Source organism: Erinaceus europaeus, chromosome X, assembly GCF_950295315.1.
Source record: "Erinaceus europaeus chromosome X, mEriEur2.1, whole genome shotgun sequence".
NCBI classification, from domain to species: Eukaryota; Metazoa; Chordata; class Mammalia; order Eulipotyphla; family Erinaceidae; genus Erinaceus; species Erinaceus europaeus.
Window position 1 is genome coordinate 57034723 of NC_080185.1, and position 21261 is coordinate 57055983.

General features: G+C 37.0%; 1 protein-coding gene across 1 annotated transcript in view; it reads right to left on the minus strand.

The window, feature by feature from the left end:
* Window positions 1-2782: 2782 nt before the first annotated feature.
* Window positions 2783-21261, minus strand: part of DNAAF6 (dynein axonemal assembly factor 6) — a 79437-nt gene continuing 60958 nt past the window's right edge. The window contains exons 6-7 of the mRNA XM_007530621.3: window positions 10266-10351; window positions 2783-2980 (exon numbers count right to left, since the gene is read on the minus strand). Of these exons, the coding sequence (XP_007530683.1) occupies window positions 2851-2980; window positions 10266-10351 (216 nt within the window). The 3' untranslated portion in view covers window positions 2783-2850. The remainder of the gene's footprint in view (window positions 2981-10265; window positions 10352-21261) is intronic.

Sequence of the window (21261 nt, forward strand, 5' to 3'; positions counted from 1 at the left end):
GAATGAATAAGTAAATAAATGAATGAGACCTCACAAAAGCTACTGGAAATAATGGGACCAAAACTTGAGGCAAAGAAGTTCATGGGAAAGGCGAATGATAGATCACAATTGTGGTTTTAACTTAAATTTCTCCTGGGAGTAGAAAAGATTCATTGGAAAATACTGACAAGATAAATTTCCTCTTATGTGTTCTCTTTTCTTACATTTGTTTTAGTGGGCTACTCCTTTTTAAAGGGAGGACGTCCTGTGAATTAGCTTAAAACAAAGCAACAATGACAGCAAAGTTACTTCTGAGGCCAAGGACACTGAAATAGGATGATTTGTAGAAGAATATAAAGTACTGGATAAGATTTCATTGTCTTGAAGCTCTGTTTGTTTATTTAATTGACACAGGACCACATAACCAAAGCCCAAATCAAGATAGCCTAGATTTGCTCTGTACTCTCTTCCAGGAACAACTTGCACACATTCAGTCAGCTTGAGTAATAATGGTCCCTATAATTAGGGCTAGTACATATGAAAAAGAGACACATTTTCTACTGACTCACTGTTGTTTTCTAAAGAAGAAAAATAACGGTTACAACTTAGATTTGCTTTGGAGTTTATACTTTAGAGTGTAATCTCTAATTCTTAAAATACAGTCTTTTAAAACGATGCTAAGAAAACAAATTAGAGTACTTTTGGATCCTGTAGCATCACAGACTTAAATTCACAGACACTAGCTTTTCTTTCAGTTAATCTCAATTCTTGCCCCCACAGAAGAAAGTCATAGTAATTTAAATGTCAAATTCTCTGCAAGATTTTAGTGTTTCAAAACAAGCATTTTTTTTCAAAACTCTGTCCTTTCCTTTTCTTTGATCTAGATGCTTGCTAGCTATCTATATAAGATAGCCTAGGGGGGGTTGGGCAGTGTCCTAGCGGGTTAAGCACACATGGTGCGAAGTGCAAGGACCTATGTAAGGATCCGGGTTCAAGGCCCCGACTCCCCACCTGCAGGGAGGTCGCTTCATAAGAAGTGAAGCAGGTCTGCAGGTGTGTTTCTTTCTCTTCCCCTCATCTCTCCATTTCTCTCTGTCCTATCCAACAACAACGACATCAATAACAACAGCAATAATAATAACCACAACAATGATAGAACAACAAGGGCAACAAAAGGAAAAAAAAGTTAGCTTCCAGGAGTAGTGGATCGTGGTGCAGGCACCAAGCCCCAGTGATAACCCTAGAGGCAAAAAAAAAAAAAAAAGCCTATAAAGTACTGCTTTTTATAAATTGGGTAATTAATGTTTTACAGTCGACAGTCAATACAATAGTTTGTACATGCATAACATTTCTCAGTTTTCCACATGATATTGTGTTTTAGTCTTTTAATTCACAGAGCAATGAGATGAATTTTTCATCTCATTTAAAAATTTACTCCTAGGTAGCTCTACGGTTCTACAATATTGCTTATCATCAAGCACCCAAGCTTTAAAATGTAATTTATTCATAAATTTGAAATAAACTTATACAATAAAAGCAAAAGAGGTAAGAAGCATTGACACAATTCATAAAATATGTATACACAATTAAGAATAAAGGTAGGAAATGACAGTAAAATATTTATAAATGTGTCACAAATACAAATGTCAAGGATTCCAAACGCTAAATATAAACAACATAAACCAAAGGGTAATGTTAACAATTACTAACACACAAAAGTAAAAACATTTTTAACCTAACTGGATCTAAACTTTGAGAGTAGGATTGAGGGAGACAAATAAGATTATATGCTTCAGGAGTAATTCTTATTCAAGTAAAATGTGTGCTTAGTATGATGCATCAAATTATTTATTAATCTTTGTATTTTTATATTCTAGAACACAGAGAGCCTAGACAGAAAACACTCTAAACCTTTTGATCAAATGAATGAAAAGTCAACTTAACGAACTTTTCTGATGATAATATTGGCCAATTGTTATATGTAAGTGATTGTATCATAGTACAGATGCACCTGAGGATGGGGTTAATTCCTAATAAACTCATAGAAAGTAAAAAAAAAAAAGTGCATTTAGTAGACCTAGTCTTTGGGATATCATAATGTAGTCTAGCCTACTTAAAATATGGTCACACTTTCATTAGCTTTCAGTTGGGCACTTATCTTGCCTTTCATTTCAAGGCAGATATTTCATCTCAAGAATAATTGTCTTCCTTTCCATCTCACCAGCAGCAGGAGACATAGGTGAGAATTTGGTAAACACTAAGGAGTGTAAAAATACAAAATGCCATTGCTAAATAACCCTGGAAACCCAGTACACTTTTGTAATAGTGGTTGTCTGTTCTAGTAATCTTATAAATGACTAGAAGTTATAGCTTGTTACTGCTACTCAGTATCTTGAAAGAGTATCATACTGCATTATTATTAACCAGGGAGAACATCAAACTCTAAAATCCAAAGAACAGTTTCTAAGGAATGTATATTATTTTTGCAGCTTAATAATGTAGAAAAATCATAAGTAGGGACCATCTAGATAATTAACTGTTTGAAATGCTGCAGACTACTTAAATGAGAGACCCAAACATTTCATGGTTATAGTAAGTTACTTAATTGACCTTGTAGTAATCTAATTGGCTAACCTATAAATTCTATCTAACTATAACTATTAAAATGAAATAACATTAGTATGAGAAAAAAAAACTCTGACCAGAGTAACAGAAATTACTGTAAATGATCATAACATGGCAAGAATTGGTTTTATACCTTCTGAAATATGTCAGAATGATAAAAGATGCTAGAAAACATGAATCAATTTTCAAAGATATTTAATTTTTAGTACTGCTGTTTTACCACTTTCCGTACTTATTCATGCAGTTTTAGAAGAAATTCACAAAATCCAATTGTCTTTTCATAGTCATGGTGACTTCGAGAGTCTCATTCTCTAGGGTGTAGATAGCTTTGGCACTATTACAGTCCACAGGATGAGGAAGATTTATCAACAACTTCCTAAAACACAAAACAAAATAAAATCTTAAAACTGGCTTCCTAAAGTGACACCACTTTAATTAAGGTAATGGCAAGCACAAACAGCAAGATGATAGAATTTACCATAGGAATGATAGAAACATAAAAAGCAGTGTTTAGAGAGTACAAATGATGAATTAAAATACACTTATGTAATGCAGATGGCATACCAATTTTTTAAGTTATTCATTTTTAATAGAGTCAGAAAATTGAGAGGGAAGGATGAGACACAGAAAGAAACCTGTATTACTGTGCATACTAATTTTTTAACCATGAAAATCTGAATAGTAGGGGGTCGGGTGGTAGCGCAGCGGGTTAAGCTAAGTGGCGCAAAGGGCAAGAACCGGGTAAGGATCCAGGTTCGAGCCCCAGCTCCCCACCTGCAGGGGAGTCACTTCACAAGCGGTGAAGCAGGTCTGCGGGTATCTGTCTTTCTCTCCCCCTCTGTCTTCCCCTCCTCTCTCCATTTTTCTCTGTCCTATACAACAATGAACGACATCAACAATAACAATGATAACCACAAGGCTACAACAAGGGCAACAGAAGGGGGAAAAATGGTCTCCAGGAGCAGTGGATACATGGTGTAGGCACTAAGCCTCAGCAATAGCCCTGGAGGCAGAAAAAAAAATCTGAATAGTTCTTTTGACCATATCTTCCTTTTCCCTAAATTGGCCTAGTTATATAAGCACAGTCTTAGGATATGATTCTATGAAGAGCAGCACAACCATTGCAACTTTAGTGATTTGCATAGCTCTTTTCTCAACCACACTTATATAGAGACTGCATACAGCTAACTGATACAAATCTGAACATTTATGATTTTGAACGATTGTGACCCTACCATAATTCTGTTAATACAACGTGAGGTTTAGTCCCTATTACATGGTGCAGTTAGTGAAAATCAGACCTGGAATGATTTCAATACCAGATCAATGAAAGTGCTTCTCTCTGCTTACTTTGATTATCTGTATAAAAATTCCCTGTGAGGGATTACTGCATTTATTTTGCAGTTTATGGGTCAATTGGAAGATAGCTAGCTGTACTGTTTAGATGCATTGCTGGGACGAGACATCCATAATTCTGTCAGTGGTATGAAACTGAATTATGCATGGGGTCAGCACATGCTGGTGTCGGAAGAAAATTAAGTGTATGGAACCCTTGTTACTTTGGCGCACTCAGTAAAGAAGTGTTGAGCATCTCTATAAAAAGTGGTAGAAAAGCTCTTTGAATAGGTGTAAGATCCAAATCCAGATAGAAATCTGGGATTTTTTGTAGGGGCATTTATCAAATACTTGTATATAGAATTAGTATTAAAGGCAAAACCCTTGAAACTAAATTGCCTCTGTTCTCATTTGCAAAGACCTCAATATCACACATCTGTGGAAGTTAAAGGAGAAATTCTCTCTGATTCTTGCCTCATTCCAGATATTTAGGGTAGTAAAAGTTGCTCCTTCCATCTGAAAGAATACAACTGCAATGCATTTTAATGTTACTTGTAATATTTGCCATCTCAAAAATAGGTGGAAAAAATTCTGCAGTTCATCTTTTTCAAGTTATTTACTGTATATGTTGTGCTAGAGTAAGGTTGGCTTTATCCATAGTCTTCAAATGATAATATATTCATTTTAAAAATGAAGTAAAACTCAGCGGTAGCTCCATTGCACTAAAAGACAACTATAAATCAGCTGAAGGAGTTTCAGTAATAATGTGAACTTCTCTGTCCAGTGAGAAATAAATTCAAAGAAGACAGTTAGTGGCCATTGGAATGATACATCTATCCCTGCATTTCTGCCTGATCCTTAATAGTATAATTTCATTTTATTTATTTTGTTTTTGCCTCCAGGGTTATTGCTGGGGCTCTGTGCCTGTACTACGAATCCACTGCTCCTGGAGGCTGTTTTTTCCCCATTTTGTTGCCCTTGTTGTTGTTGTCATTGATGTTGTTGTTGTTCAATAGGACAGAGAGAAATCGAGAGAGGAGGGGAGACAGAGATGGTTGCTAGTAAAGCGACCCCCCTGCAGGTCAGGAGCCAGGGGCTGGAACCAGGATCCTTATGCCAGTCCTTGTGCTTGGTGCCATGAGCACTTAACCTGCTGCACTACCATCCAACCCCCTTTATAGTATAATTTTATAAACACAGTTTTTGAACAACAGAAACTGTGCAACTTACTTACCTCATCTGGGGAAATATTTTAGTTTGTGTTACTATCTGATATCTAATCTAGGGTCAATATTTGAACTAAATAAAATTTAACAAAAATTTACCTATGCGTAATTTGTTTAAGGACATGATTGTACATGTTTGCATTCCCACCAGAAACAAGCAGAACAACTTATAAATGTTTACAGCATAAATAAATAAATTAAAAGCAAATAAATCACCATAAAATGATACTTAAATAACAACTGTTGATTATTACTAAAAAAAAAAAGTTTAAATGAACAAGCATTTAAACTTACCTCTGTTACATTTATGACATAACTGCTGTGTTAAAACAGCTATAGTTTGTCCTGATTGAATGTTAATTCACTGTAAATTTTCATCAGAACTTATTTATAAGCAAAACAACCACATATGTTAGTAAAATTAAAAAAAAAATTTGGTGAGTTCCAGCTTGGAAACCACATACTTAGAAAATGGCCAGGAAAATGGCTCAGTGTGTAAAGATTAGAGCTTACATGTCTAAGGCCTCAAGTTGAATCCCTAGAACTGCATATGACAGAATTTTGCTGTTTCTCTCTTTCAATTAAGTAAATAATATTTACAAAAGGAAGTTTAAATTGATGTTATTTGTAAGGGATTTAAATAAAGGATAATCTTGTTCTGTGAATATTCACATAAAGTAGCTTTTATTTTATGTATGTAATAAATCACTTGATTTATCTATCTGGATTAAAATCAAACACGACCTTTTTGAGGTTCCATATAGTAAATGCAACTGTTTTTAGAGCAAGTACAGAAATAGCTACTGAATTCCAATTCTATTTAGAAAACTTTCTTTACCCCCACCTTTTTTTTTTAAAATAAATCAGAAAGTAATTGAGAGGGGAAGGAGAGATAGAGAGGAAGAAAAAGAAAGAAACCAGGAGTAAGGCAGTAGCGTAGCGGGTTAAGCGCATGTGGTCTGAAGCGCAAGGACTGGAGTAAGGATCCAGGTTTGAGCCCACCGGCTCCCCACCTGTAGGGGAGTCACTTCACAAGCGGTGTAGCAGGTGTCTATCTTTCTCTCCCCATCTCTGTCTTCCTCTCCTCTCTCCATTTCTCTCAGTCCTATCTAACAATGATGACATCAGTAACAACAACAATAACTACAACAACAATAAAAAAAAACAAGGGCAACAAAAGGTAAAATAAATAAATGTTAAAAAAAGAAGAATAAAAAGATAGAAACCTGGAGATCTGTTTCACCATTCATGAAGCATTCCCACTGTAAGTGGGGAGCAGAGGCTCAAACCTGGGTCCTTGCACATGGTAATGTATGCACTCAACTGGGTGTGCCACTGCCTGGCCTTTGGAAAACATTTTTTAAAATACCAGAAGCTTTAAACATCAGCCAATTCTCAATCTGAATTAGACGAGTAAAGTAAAGCTATGAATAATCAAAAACAACACTTAAGGAAAAGTTCATTTTAATTCATTAAATTCACTAATGAAATGAGAATGTATGAAAGAAATGGTAAGGAGATTCTGGGGGAACTGTGTTATTTTCCCCATCTGTCTTCCTTTCTATCTATCTTTTGTTGGGACTCTACATTCTAGAAAAAAAAGTTGGGAAAAATGAGGTACTTGGTAAGTTGTATTATTTCTCGGGTTTGTATTATACTAACAATCTTTGTTTCAGTGATAATTCTAATGCAGTTGACTGGTACACCAGTCAATTCAGTTAAAAATAATTAACTTGTGTCTATTGAGTACATGAACAAAATGTTCTCTTGTATATTTTTTGGAGCAGGTAAACACAGTGTTACACAGGATTCTCTGTTAGATACTGAAGAATCCAAGTGTGAAACTCAAACAAGATATTTATAATAATACAAATTTAATTTATATTATATTTTTATTTAGATTGAGGTTTCATCTCTCTGAGCTGACTTTTTCAGATAGAAAGATGATAGAATAAATAAATAGGATAGGTTAGAAGGATAAGACAGACAAACAAGAAACCACAGCACCAAAACTTCCTTTAATATGGTAAGAACTGGACTCAAACCTGAGTCATGTGCATCATAAAGCAGGTGATCTATCCAAGAAAGCTATTTTACCAGCTTTACTAATAAAATATTAGATAAAAGCATGACTTTAAATAGTGTTCTAGCAATGGAAAAAAGTGTTTTGGACCTTAATTTTATTTTCCACCTTCTATCTTAATGAAATTTTCTGAAGAGACACTATATCTCTGCACCTAGCATTTAATGTACAAATACGGTACAATCCAAATCACGTAATGCAATCCACATTCTATGTGGAAAAGTGTCTCTGTGTGCGTCTTTAATTTAGTGGATTCGGATATCAAAAATGATAGTATATCCAGAGCCACTGCCTAAAGATTGATGGAGACAGTGAAACTGCTAGGGGGATGGAAATTAACTACAGTGTGTGTGTGTGTGTGTGTGTGTGTGTGTGTGTGTGCTTTTAATAAGTGCACAAATATCATGGGAGACTTGACTAGTCCTTTAGCCAACTTTCCTTATAAAGATTATGTAGAAGAGGAAATGTTTATATAACATATAAAGAAAATATTACAATACGCCACTGCCTAAAGATTGATGGAGACAGTGAAACTGCTAGGGAGACAGGAATTAACTCCACAGTGTGTGTGTGTGTGTGTGTGTGTGTGTGTGTGTGTGTGTGTGTGTGCTTTTAATAAGTGCACAAATATCATGGGAGATTGACTAGTCCTTTAGCCAACTTTCCTTGTAAAGATATGTAGAAGAGGAAATGTTTATATAATATATAAAGAAAATATTATAATACTCCTTGAAGTGAATAGTAGGAATAGTAACTGTAATGTTCTTAACAAGAGATAATGTGATAATTTAAAAAAAGAGTGTATATATGTATATGCGTGTGTGTGTGATTGTGTGTGTGTGTGTACAAGAAACTATTTGAAAAACATTCACCTGAAATTATTTTGGTTTAAATACATCAATTGTAGAAATCAAAGTTCAGCTCTGTATATACATTGGGAGATGAATCTACTCTGTTTTATTGAAGTCCTAAGATAAACTAAAAGAGAATTAGATACTTGCAATGGAAGCTACAGATTATACCAGAAGTTCGCTATTATCTACATCCAGTTAGAAATATTTATGAACTGGGAGCCTGGCAGTTAACCAGCCTCATCCGCTTAAGCCGCTGAGCTACCGCCGGACTCCCGGAGATAAATATTTTACCTAGCATGCACTATTGTTTTTCTCTTCACAGACTTTGTTTTCATGGCCTAGCCATTCAGCAAATAGAGTTAATATATTTTCTTTATTTTTACTTTCAAATTTCTACTGAGGTAACATTTGTTTAAAAGACTGGGGGAACCGGGCAGTAACACAGCGGGTTAAGCGCGGGTGGCGCAAAGGCGCAAAGCATAAGGATCAGCAGACAAATCCCTGTTTGAGCCCCGGCTCCCCACCTGCAGGGGAGTCGCTTTACAAGCAGTGAAGCAGGTCTGCAGGTGTCTTTCTTTCTCTTCCCCCTCTGTCTTCCCCTCCTCTCTCCATTTCTCTCTGTCTTATCCAACAATAACGACACCAATAACAACAATAATAAATAAAACAACAAGGGCAACAAAAGGGAATAATTTTTTTTAAGACTGGTTTAGGGGTACAGTTTCATACCCCTTCCTGAAGTATGAAAGAACTTACTTGTCTAAGCTTCAGGATAAATAGTTAATATCAGGGTTTTGGGGGGTTGGGCAGTAGCGCAGCGGGTTAAGCGCAGGTAGCACAAAGCACAAGGACGAGCGTAAGGATCCCAGTTCGGGCCCCAGGCTCCCCACCTGCAGGGGAGTCGCTTCAGAGGCGGTAAAGCAAGTCTGCAGATGTCTGTCTTTCTCTCCCCCTCTCTGTCTTCCCCTCCTCTCTCCATTTCTCTCTGTCCTATCCAACAACAATGACATCAACAACAACAACAATAATAACTACAACAACAAAACAAGGGCAAGAAAAGGGAAAATAAGTAATAAAAAAAATTTAAAAACATTAAAAAATATCAGGGTTTTACTGTAAGTGTGGTCTTTTGGGAACACTATTTGAGACTGTGTAATAACAAAATATGCTCTTTCTTTTCTTTTCCCTTTCTTTTGTTGATAGAAACAGAGGAAAATTGAGAAAGGAGTAGGGTAGAGAGGGGTAAAAAGAGACACATGCAGCATTGTTTCACCACTTGTGAAGTTTTCCTCCTGCAAGTGTGGAACGAGGACTTGAACGAAGGCCCTTGTGTGTGCTTTATCAGGTGTACCACCGCCTGGCTCCTCATCTGTGTTTTCTTCTTATCTTTTTCTTTTTTTAATATATATTTATTTATTCCCTTTTTTGTTGCCCTTTTTTATTGTTGTAGTTATTGATGTCGTCGTTGTTGGACAGGACAGAGAGAAATGGAAAGAGGAGGGAAAGACAGAGAAGGGGAGACAAAGACACCTGCAGACCTGCTTCACAGCCTGTGAAGCGACTCCCCTGCAGGTGGGAAGCTGGGGGCTCAACCCCGATCCTTACGCCAGTCCTTGCGCTTTGCACCACGTGCGCTTAACCCGTTGCACTACTGCTGGACTCCCTATCTGTGTTTTCTTTAATGTATTCATAAAACCTGAGGATCTAGTTACTAATTAGCTGCTAAATTTTTTGTTTTAAGTAGTGGAGGGCAAGACCTTTCGGTTGAGGTTTATGAATATACCAAATTAAATCTCAGAATCACAAAATATGCATAATATTTCAACATATTACTTTTCTTATGCCATCATTATACAAAAACCTACATGAGAGACTTAAGGGATATTTCTTTCTGACAGATGAGCAAACTATCTAAATGTCAAGGTCTGTGTTTTGGTTGTATGAATTGATTCTGAATGTATAGATGTAAAGTAGAGAGGAATCTATTTTCAATTATGTCTGTTATTTATTATTTAGATCAGATATTTGAATCATTAACTGGTATTTCCACTATTTTCAGATTTTAGAGACGATGCAATGTAACTACATATACTCTTAAAAGGATTACTGACTAACAATTAATTCACATTCAACACATTTTTTGAGTTCTAATTTTTCACTCACTTATTAGGAGTACGCAGGTCAAGGATCATCTCCTGTACATCAATTTTAATTTCCGAAGACTTTGTATTTGGCAGTTTAATTTTAACCTGCAAGAGAAAATGTGAAGGTAAATGTTGCTGTCCTGAAGAACAGTTAATTTAAAAAAAGTAAAATATTTGAGGAAATGTGAACTAGCATTTATTAAGTGCCAGCTATGTGCCAGTGTATGCCCTTTTCTCATAACAGTCTTTAGATGTGATGAGTATTATTATTATTATTTAATTTCTTTATTGGGGGTTAAATTTTTACAGTGACAGTAAATACAATAGTTTGTACATGCATACCATTTCCCAGTTTCCCACATAACAATACAACCCCCACTAGATCCACTGCCATCATGTTCCAGGACCTGAACCCCACACACACACGCCAGAGTCTTTTACTTTGATGCAATACACCAACTCCAGTCCAAGTTCTGCTTAGTGTTTTCTCTTCTGATCTTGTTTTTCAACTTCTGCCTATAAGTGAGATCATCCCATATTCATTCTTCTCTTTCTGACTTATCTCACCTAACATGATTCCTTCAAGCTGCATCAAGATGGGCTGAAAACGGTGAAATCACCAGAGTATTATTATTATTGTTGTTGTTATTATTCCTATTACTTATCATAGAGAAAGAAACTGAGGGGCAAGCAGCGGTGTACCTGGTTGAGGGCATACATTACAATGTGCAAGGACCCAGGTTCAAACATCAGTCTCCACCTGCTGAGGGAAAGCTTCACAAGTAGTGAAACAGTGATGCAGCTCTCTCTCTCTCTCTCTCTCTCTCTTTCTTTGTCTCTCTCTCTCCCTCCCTCCCTCCCTTTCCCTCTCAATTTCTTTCTTTGTTATCAGATAAATTCAGAGACATTTACAGAGACAGTCAGTCTAAGGACAAACACCTCGAAGTTGATTAAGATCTCCCTGTCTCTAAAGCTATGTAGAAATCTTTTCGCTTACTTGTCTATAGCACTTATTGTATAAAGGTGCATACCAATATAATTTATAAAGTTAGGAACCTTAAATAGTCTTTCAATTAGTGATCAAGTTAAATAATAAAAAAGGTTAGTTCTTTTGTTGGATAAGGGTAGGTGATGCCAATTTGTGGTCTCCTGGTACAAATTCCCACACTACATTCCTAAAGAAGTGTTAGGAGCCCAAATAAATTGTTAGCATAACAAAATAAATAAAATATAATTCCTACACCAAAATGTATTTTTTTGTTTAATAATGTTCACTTAAAATACTTATTCTGGGAGTAAGGTGGCTACATTACAGTGTGCAAGGACCCAGGTTCAAGCCCCTGGTCCCCACCTGCAGAGGGAAAGCTTCACAAATGATGAAGCAGGGCTGCAGGTGTTTCTCTGTTTCTCTACTTCTCTATCCAATAATAAATAAATAACATTAAAAATAAATAAAAGTCATAAAGCTTAAATAAAAAATATATTTATCCTGGGGCCAAGTGGTAGCACATCAGGGTAAGCGCACATGGAGCAAAGTGCAAGGACCAGAGTAAGGATCCCAGTTTGAGCCCCTGGCTCCCCACCTGCAGGGGATTCGCTTCACAGGCAGTAAAGCAGGCCTACAGGTGTTTATCTTTCTCTCACTCTCTCTGTCATTCCCTCATCTCTCGATTTCTCTCCGCTCTATCCAACAATAATAACAACAACAACAGCAAAGTAGAAAAATGGCCTCCAGGACCAGTGAATTCATAGTACAGGCACTGAGCTCCAGCAATAACCCTGGAGGCAAATATATGTATCCTAATTACCTCATGGGTCAGCAATTACACTTCTGAGCCAGAGGTAAGCAGGGCACTAGTAAAAGGGGGGAAAAAGTTCACTGAAAGGAACTGCAGTGAAAGTTCACTGAAAGGAAAAGATGAAGATAAGAAAAACAAAACCCGGAGTAAGGTGGTGAACAATAAAACAGAGCCAGAAACAATCAAATACTGATGAGTCAAGGGCAACATAAAAAAATATTTTGGGAGTTGGGAGGTAGCACAGTGGGTTAAGTGAACGTGGCACAAAGCACAAGGACCGGCCTAAGGATCCCAGTTCGAGCCCCCAGATCCCAACCTGCAGGGGAGTCGCTTCACAAGCAGTGAAGCAAGTCTGCAGGTGTCTATCTTTCTCCACCCACCCCGGGTCTTCCCCTCCTTTCTCCATTTCTCTCTGTCCTAACAACGACGACATCATTAACAACTACAACAACCATAAAAAAAACTAGGGCAACAAAAAGGAAAATAAATAAATAAAACATTTTAGATATAGTATGTTGGATACAAACTTCATGGTAACCACAAAACAAGGTATGTAGCTGATACTCATGGAAGAAAAAGAAAAAGAAGAGGAGGAAGAAGAGGAGAAGGAGAGGGAGGAAGGAAAAATTGAGAGATTAACATGGAAAACCAAGTGTGCAAAGTGGCAGATAGAAACAAATGGACAAGGAAACAATAAACTATAAAATCACTAAAAACAAAATGTAGAATGGTAGTAAGTCACATATATCAAAAATTATCTTAAATGTGGATGACATCAATAAAGACAGGGTGGCTGTATGGATTTGAAAAAAAACAATCTATTTATACTATGAAATAAAAAATACATGTGATATAAAGACAAGCAATGTATGTGCTTAGCCAGGTGCACTACTGCCTGACCCCAAGACAAGCAATAGAAGAATATATTCCAACCTAAAAAGGGATCCAAAGTCTTACAAGTGCACAAGGAGTATTCTTAAGAATTGACCATATGTTGAGCCATTACACCTAAAATAGCTAATGTAAATCATATAGTTCAATAACAGAAGAAAAGGAAAAAAGGCAACCAACCTAATAAAAAAGTGTGCAAAAGAGCTGAATAGACTTCTCCAAAGACATATATATATATATGATCTACAAACACTGGAAAAAATGCTCACCTTTTCCTATTAGGAAAACATGATTTAAAACCACAATGAGACTAGAACATGTTGGCATAGGACTTAATGGGGGTTGTATTGTTATGTGTAAAACTGGGCAATATTATGCATGTACAAACTATTACATTCACTGTCAACTGGAAAACATGAATCCCTCAATAAAGAAATAAAAAATAAAATTAAAAACACAATGAAATGTATCCTTATGCTGGTGAGAACAGACTACTCAAAAATACTGGAAACAGTTAAGTGCTGGCAAAGATGGGGAGAAAAAAAGAACTCTGGGAACTGTTGGTAGGAATGCAAACTGGTGCAACTCCTATGGAAAACAGTATGGAAAGACTAGAAAAATAAAAATTCAAAGACATTATGATCCAGCAAGATCACTCCTAGACATTTATCTAAAGGACATGACAACCCCAGTTCCAAAACACTAATTCAGGGTACATTCACAATAGCCAAAATACGAAGTTAATCTAAATGCCTATTAACATATGATTGGATGAAGATGTTATGGGACATATAACCAAGGGAATACCATTTAGTCATTAAGATGGATAATACTGTGTCATTCAGGACAAAATGGATGGAAATGCAGTGGATGATGCTACATGAAATAAGTAGGGAGTCAAAGATATCCACTGGATTATTTCATTCATATGTAGAATATAAATAACTACACTAAATGAACTTGCACCAATAATAATCAAGCGGATTCCTAGAATCTGTACTAACTATGGTGATTATCAAAGTGAAGGGTGGGAAGAAGAGGATAAGTTGAGGGTTCTCTTTGGTGTAATGACATAGGAATTTTGTGGTGGGAGTTTCATACACATACATTGGTATAAAACTGAACTACTAAAATCTTATTGTAAAACAAAATTTCAGTCCATAAAGGTTTTAAAAAACAAAAGCATACATATAATGCTTTTGTTCACATTGTTATTTCTATACCCAAAATGTCCAAATAACTCAGATGTGCATCAGCTGTTAAATGAATAGTGCGTACAATGAAATAGTATTCAACCATAAAAAGAATGAAATGCTAATGCATAAATAAATCTTGCTGCTACACTGTTGGTGGGAATGTAAATTGATTCAACCCTGGTATAAAAGAGTATGGATATTTCCCAGAAAACTTTAAATGAATCTATGCCAGGGATTTACCAACAGGAAGCAAAAACACTTGCCCAAAGCGATCTATGAACATCTATGCTCAAAACAGCACATTTTATAATAGTTCAAAGTTGGAAGCAACCCAGAAGCCCAACAACAGATGAGTGAATAAGAAAGTTGTGATGAGGCCAGGCAGTGGTGGTGCACTTGGTTGAGTGTAAACAATACCATGCACAAGTACCCAGGTTCAAAGTGCAGATCCCCACCTTCAGGGTTGAAGCTTCACGAGTGGTAAAGCATGTTTCTACATGTTTCTCTTTCTATTTCCCTCTCTATGTCCAGTCCCCTCTCAACCCCTCTCTATTTTAACAGGTTTAAAAAAGGGGGGAAATAGTGGGAGGGGTAGATTCTATGTGCGGGCACCAAGCCCCCAGAGATAATCCTGGTGACGATAAAAATAAGTGAACAAACTAATAGTAGAGATAGCATAATGGTTATGAGAAAAGACTTTCATGCCTGGGGATCTAAGGTGTTGGGTTCAATCCACTGTTCTTTTTTTTAAAGTTGTAGTATATATACACCCTGAAATACTACACAGCTGTAAAAAATGATTAAAAATATTTCCTTTGCCTCATTTTGGATCAACCTTGAAAATCCATACTAAAAAAGATAAGTCAGAAAGAGAAAGAAAATACCGGATGATCTCACTTATAGGTGAGACTTAAGAAACAAGGACAGAAAGGGAAAATACAAAGTGAAACTTTAACTGTGGTATAGTGAAGCAAAGCAAAGGACTCAGGAAGAGAAGGGGATAATAAGGGTTGGAAAGAGGGCTCTGGAGTGCTGATGTATGATGGTGGAAAAGAACCTCAGTTAAGAGTGATCTTGTTTTGCAGACAAATAACAAGATAAGAAAACTGTACCCATGTGTCAACACCTGTACATTAACTATCTCTCCCATAAAGTGCTGTTTCTATTATCTAAGACGGAAGAGGAAAAAGGAAAGACATCCAGAAGTTGTACTAAGTGTGGGTGTGGCTTAGAAAGGAATTGAAGGCAAGGACATGGAAGTGAATTTAAATGGACAATATATATATATATATATATATGTATATATGACATACATAGACATGCCAACCCATATCTATGACTTTAGGAGAACAATGACAGCTATTGCTGGAGGATGAAGAGTGCACAGTACCTTGGTGGTGGGTGTGACTAAATCAAGAGTAGGTCACCAAAGTAAAAACCATGTGGTGAGGGGGAGGGTGGACATTCCGCTTACCAGGGCGGTGGTGAGTGGGATGGGACACAGTCTTTTCGTGGTGGGAATGGTGTTCATTTACACTCCTATTAAATTATTGTAGTCATATTAACTATTTAATTAATGAGAGATGAAAAATTGATTTTATGTCTCAGACTTTTAAAAACACAGACTGAGTCTTTTTAATACATAGGCTGAGTCTTTGATATGTTGACTCTCTCAAAAGGCTAGACCAGGTAGAACAGAAGCAACCGGTGTCACAGCTATATACAAGATACTGGGTATTATACAGCAAACCCTAACAAAGGGACCTTTCAAAGTTAACCCAATTACCAAATGATGTGATGTTAACAATAACTATCCATTGTCTTCTTGAACCCTAAGACAGCAGGAACCACATTTCCACTATAGAGCCTATATTTCCCCCAGTCCTGGAACCTTAGGGTGGGGCCCACTTTCCTGCATGCTTCTCTCAATTCATATAAAATAATATTGCATCCGCTGATTGCAACCTAATCAACACAACGAGTGCCACCCCAGCATGCTTTACTTCAGACTGTGTCCAGAGATTTCAGGTGTGGAATGACAACCCTACAGTTTCATCACTCAGGTGAGACCTTTCCTTTCATAGTATTCTCTAATTCCATTCCAGGTGGTTCACTTCCTAACAAAGTCCCAAAACCTAGATATAGACTAGGTCCCCTGAGATAGAGCATATGTTCACACGTATCCATAAACTAGGGAAAAATATATGCTTGAAAGCAGAAGTACACAATAGTCTGCAGTGAGTACCCCCAACACTTCATCTACACTATTCCAGCCTTTAGCTCCATAGTGGTTCAACAATTTGTTTGGCTTTGTATGTTAACTCTCTTTTCAGCCACCAGGTTCCAGATGCCAGCATGATGCCAACCATACTTCCCTGGACAGACCCCACCAATGTGTCCTGCAGCTCCGATTCCCCAGAGCCCCACCCCACTAGGGAAAGAGAAAAGCAGACTGGGAGTATGGACCAACCAGTCAATGCCCATGTTGAGCAGGGAAGCAATAACTGAAGCCAGACCTTCCACCTTCTGCACCCCACAATGACCCTGGGTCCATACTCCCTCAGGGTTAAAGAATAGGAAAGCTACCAGGGGAGGGGATGGGATATGGAGTTCTGGTGGTAGGAATTGTATGGAGTTGCACCCCTCTTATCCTATGATTTTCGTCAGTGTTTCCTTTTTATAAATAAAATTTTTAAAAGGTCCCCCATTTTTAGGGTATCTTTATGTTTTGATCATGGTTCCTTTTACTTTGTAGAGACTTTTCAATTTGAGGTAGTCCCATCTACTTTATTTTTGTTTTCCTTGCTACTTGATTCTTGAGAGACATTTCTAAAGCACAGATTGTGAAGTGTTCTTCCAATGTTTTGTTCTACTTATTTTATTGTTTCTGACCTAATTTTCATGATTTTGGTCCATTTGTAGTTTAGTTTTGTACATGGTGATGTGTGGGCCAGTTTCATTCATCTGCACAGTTCAATACAATTTTCCCAACACCATTTGTTGAAGAGACTCGACATTCTCAATGTAATGTTCTAGGCCCAATGTGTGTGTGGGTTTATTTTAGGTTTCTTGATTCTACTCCACTGGTCTCTGTGCCTATATATATGTGATCCACCACACCAACAAAAGGAAAACCAAAAACTACATGATTGTTACAATAGGCACACAAAAATCCCTTGACAAGATACAACATCTTTTAATGATCAAAACATTAAAAATAATGGTGATGGAAAATTTCTTTTTTTGTTTTGTTTTTTTTTTTGGAAAAATTCTTAAACTGGTCTAGTCTATATACACAAATCTATAGTCAACAACATACTTGATGGTGAGAAACTGAAAGCTTTCCTTCTTTGATCAGGTAAAAACTGTTTGCCCACTATTACTGTTACTATTCAACACAGTCTTGGAATTACTAACCATAGCAATTAAGCAAAAGAAAGGAATTAAATGGATGTAGATTGGAAGAGAAGAAGTAACTATCACTATTTTCATATGATATGAAAATATACATAGAAAATCCAAGAGAATACAGTAGAAATCTCCAGGAAAATTTTAAGCAATGCAGTAAGGGGCATGTCACAAAATCAATACACAAAGTTCAATGTCATTCCTTTATGCAAACATTAAGCTAGAAGTAATTTGGAAATCTGTAGGAGAGAAACTATAGAGGAAGTGACACTGAGGACTCATGGTAGAATATTATAACTCAAGTACAAATTAGTGAACAGGTACAAATTAAGACAAACGGAGCAGGTGGTGAGTTTTCCCCCTACACCCCTCACCCCCTCAAACCATTTCCCAGGCTAGAGATGGTTTACTAAATGAAAGAAAAGCAGCTTGAGGTAGTCTGGGAGGTGGCGCAGTGATAAAGCTTTGGACTCTCAAGCATGAAGTCCTGATTTCGATCCCCAGCAGCACGTGTGCCAGAGTGATGTCTGGTTATTTCTCTCTTCTCCTATCTTTCTCATAAATAAATAAAATCTTAAAAAGAAAAAGAAAAGAAAGAAAAGAAGCTTAAGATTGAGCCTTCCCTGTGGAAATGAACTCATCAAGCAAGATTCCACTATCTTTTGTCTTGAACCTTTTGCCAGAACTTAGTGGGGAGCCATCTGAACCCACCTTACTAAAGGTAACCACAAACCTCTGTTTAGGTTTAGGGAGGTGGAGTCTTTTTGCTTGGATTGATTTGCAGTCTGCTTGGTGTTAGGTTTCGTTTCTTTGTTTTTAACTTTCTCTCTGCTTTGATCAATCTCTGCTTATATGTTATTCTTGTATTGGCTGGAATTTCCTTGTGATTTCTTCTGTGAGAGGAGTTTGGCTTCCTGTGGTTTAACACATCTCAGGAGAGACAGTCACAAGCCTCAGTTAAGCATCTTTGGCTTGGTTTGATTTGCAAGCTGCTTGGTGTTAGGTTTTGTTTTTCCTTTTGTTTCTGTTTTTCATTCACTGGTTTTATCAATCTGCTTTTACAGTTGTATAGGCTGGAATTTCCTTGTGATTTTTTTTTTGAGGGAGGAGAGAGGCTACCTGTAGTTTTACTTTTTCCCCCTCTTCTCTCTCTCTCTCTTTCTCCTTCTTTCTGGTTTGATTAATATTTCATTTTGTTGTTGTTACTGTATTGGCTGTTATTTCTTTGTGATTTCATTTGTGAGAGAGAGGAGTTTGGTTTGGTGTGTGTGTGTGTGTGTGTGTGTGTGTGTTTCAGTCATATATCTCTCACATCAATTTGAACACAAGAGACACTTCATCTCATCTCCTAAAGGAAGTGGCAGTAATATATTTTAGAACAGCCCGAGAAACTCCTGAATTAGACCACAAGGTGACTCACATCAGTTGTGTGGGAACTAACAGACTAGAGATCACAGCACACAATAACTGAACACCAATAGGCAGGGCATGAAATACAAAAGACACCAAAAGTAATGGTCAGATCAAAAAGATCCACTACAACAATGAACCAGGACAGGAGCCCAGAAATAAACTTCAAGCAAGCCAGAAGAGACTAAACATGGGGAAAGTATCCAAAGATTAATGGAGGTATTAATCACAGGAGTGAGGAAAGTTTTTTAGGAAAATATTATCAAAAATAGGTAAATAACAAATGATACCCTGGAAGAAAACACAATCTATCTTGAGGTAATTAGAGAACTGAAAGCTGAAATAACTAAGCTAAAAGGCCACCTAGCAGAACTAGCTAATACTGTAACTGAACAAGATAAAAAAAATTTTAAAGGCTGAATTGAAGAATGAAGCAGAAGGAAGAAAGAGAGAAAAATAGCTGAAACAACAAACAGACTAAGCTAGATGAAGGATGAATTAGGGAAAACTAAGAAAGAAGTAAAAGAGCAAAAAAAAAAAAATCATTGAGTCACTGAAAACAAAACAACAACAGAGGAGACATATGGGATGACCTCAAAGGAAATAACATATGAATGACTGATATAGCAGACAAAGAAAGGGGTGAAAAGCATCCTAGAGGAAATAATAGAACAAAAATTCCCCACCTAAACAACAGAAAAGACACTGAGATTCAAAAGGCCCAGAGAGTCCTAAAGAGGATCAACTCAGACCTGAAGACACCAAGACACATCATAGTTACAAAGGAAAAAAGTAAGGATAAAAAGAGGATCCTGAAGGATGCAAGAGAAAAAAAAAGTGAAACTGGCATAGTGTATTGCATCAAAGCAAGGAACTCTGAGGTGAGAGGGACTAGGGAAAGGTGAAGAGAACTGAGGAGGCTGGGTGCATACTATGTGACAATGACTACAGTGTAACAATACATTGACCCCCACAATAGAAAGGTTTTTTTAAAGAAATATTTTCTTTTTTTATTTGTAAAATGGAAATAGTGACAAGACCATAGGATGAGTGAGATACAATTCCACACCAAAACTCCGTATCACATCCCCTCCCTTGAGGGATAAAGAATAGGAAAGCTATCACGGGAGGGGATGGGATATGGAGTATGGACCCAAGATCATTATGGGGTGCAGAAGGTAGAAGGTCTGGCTTCGGTAATTGCTTCCCCCAAAAGAAATATTTTTGATGAATATCAGGAATGGAGACTTGATCACTGATTGACTTCTAACTGACTGTACTCGAAATATAATTTTTCTTATCCAACATTACTAAATGCTATATATCACTTACCAGTAAATGTGATATAAAACTTACTCCTAATTTTATGTAAAATAAAAATTGGGAGGGGCTAATCAGTGACACATCTGGTTAAGTACACGCATTACAGTGCACAAGGATCTGGGTTCAAGCCCCTCGTCCTCATCTGCAGAGGGGGAAAGCTTCAGGAGTGGTGAAGCAGGGCTGTAGGTATCTGTCTCTCTCCCTCTCTAGCTCTCCTCCTCTCTCATTTTTTCTATCCAATAATAAATAAATAACGACATTTAAGAAATAAAAATCAGGAGCTCAAGTTTTGAAATCAAACTTGGGTTTGAATTATGATCCTGTTGCTTATTAGTTAATCATTGTTTATTGGTTATCTACTGCTATATAGTCAAAAACAAATGCTACCTTCCCCCATGTCCAATTTATGACTCAAAACAATAAACATCTCCCACATTTCCCTTAGGTTAGGGATTTAGGAGTGCCTTAGCTAGCTATTTCTGGCATAAGGTCTGCCAGGTTGTAGTAGTCAAGACACTGACAAGAGCAACAGAAGTCTGTGGGCTTTACTAAGTCTAAGATATCTGCATCTAAAATGGTCCACTCACATAGCTGTTGGAAAGAGTTTCTCACCCATGGATGCCTCTCCATAGATTTATGACTGTTTTAGTGCCCTTGTGATACAATCACGCCTTTTCCCTATAATGTTTTGAAAGAGTAAGGTAGAAGCAATACTTTTTTTTTTTTAAGTGTAGCCTCAGTAAAGTAACATTTGTGTACTGCACCAAAGTAAGAGTCTGGGGTGAGTGGGGGGATAAAGTTCAGGTTCTGGACCACAATGGCAGAGGAGCTAGTGGGGGTTGAATGTTATGCATGTACAAACTATTTTATATACTGTGGACTGTAAAACATTAATCCCCCAATAAATACCTTTTAAACTGTATACATTTTTAATGGAGCACTAGGTGTTGGACTTAGAATTTCACACATGTGCCACTGAGTACCTTTG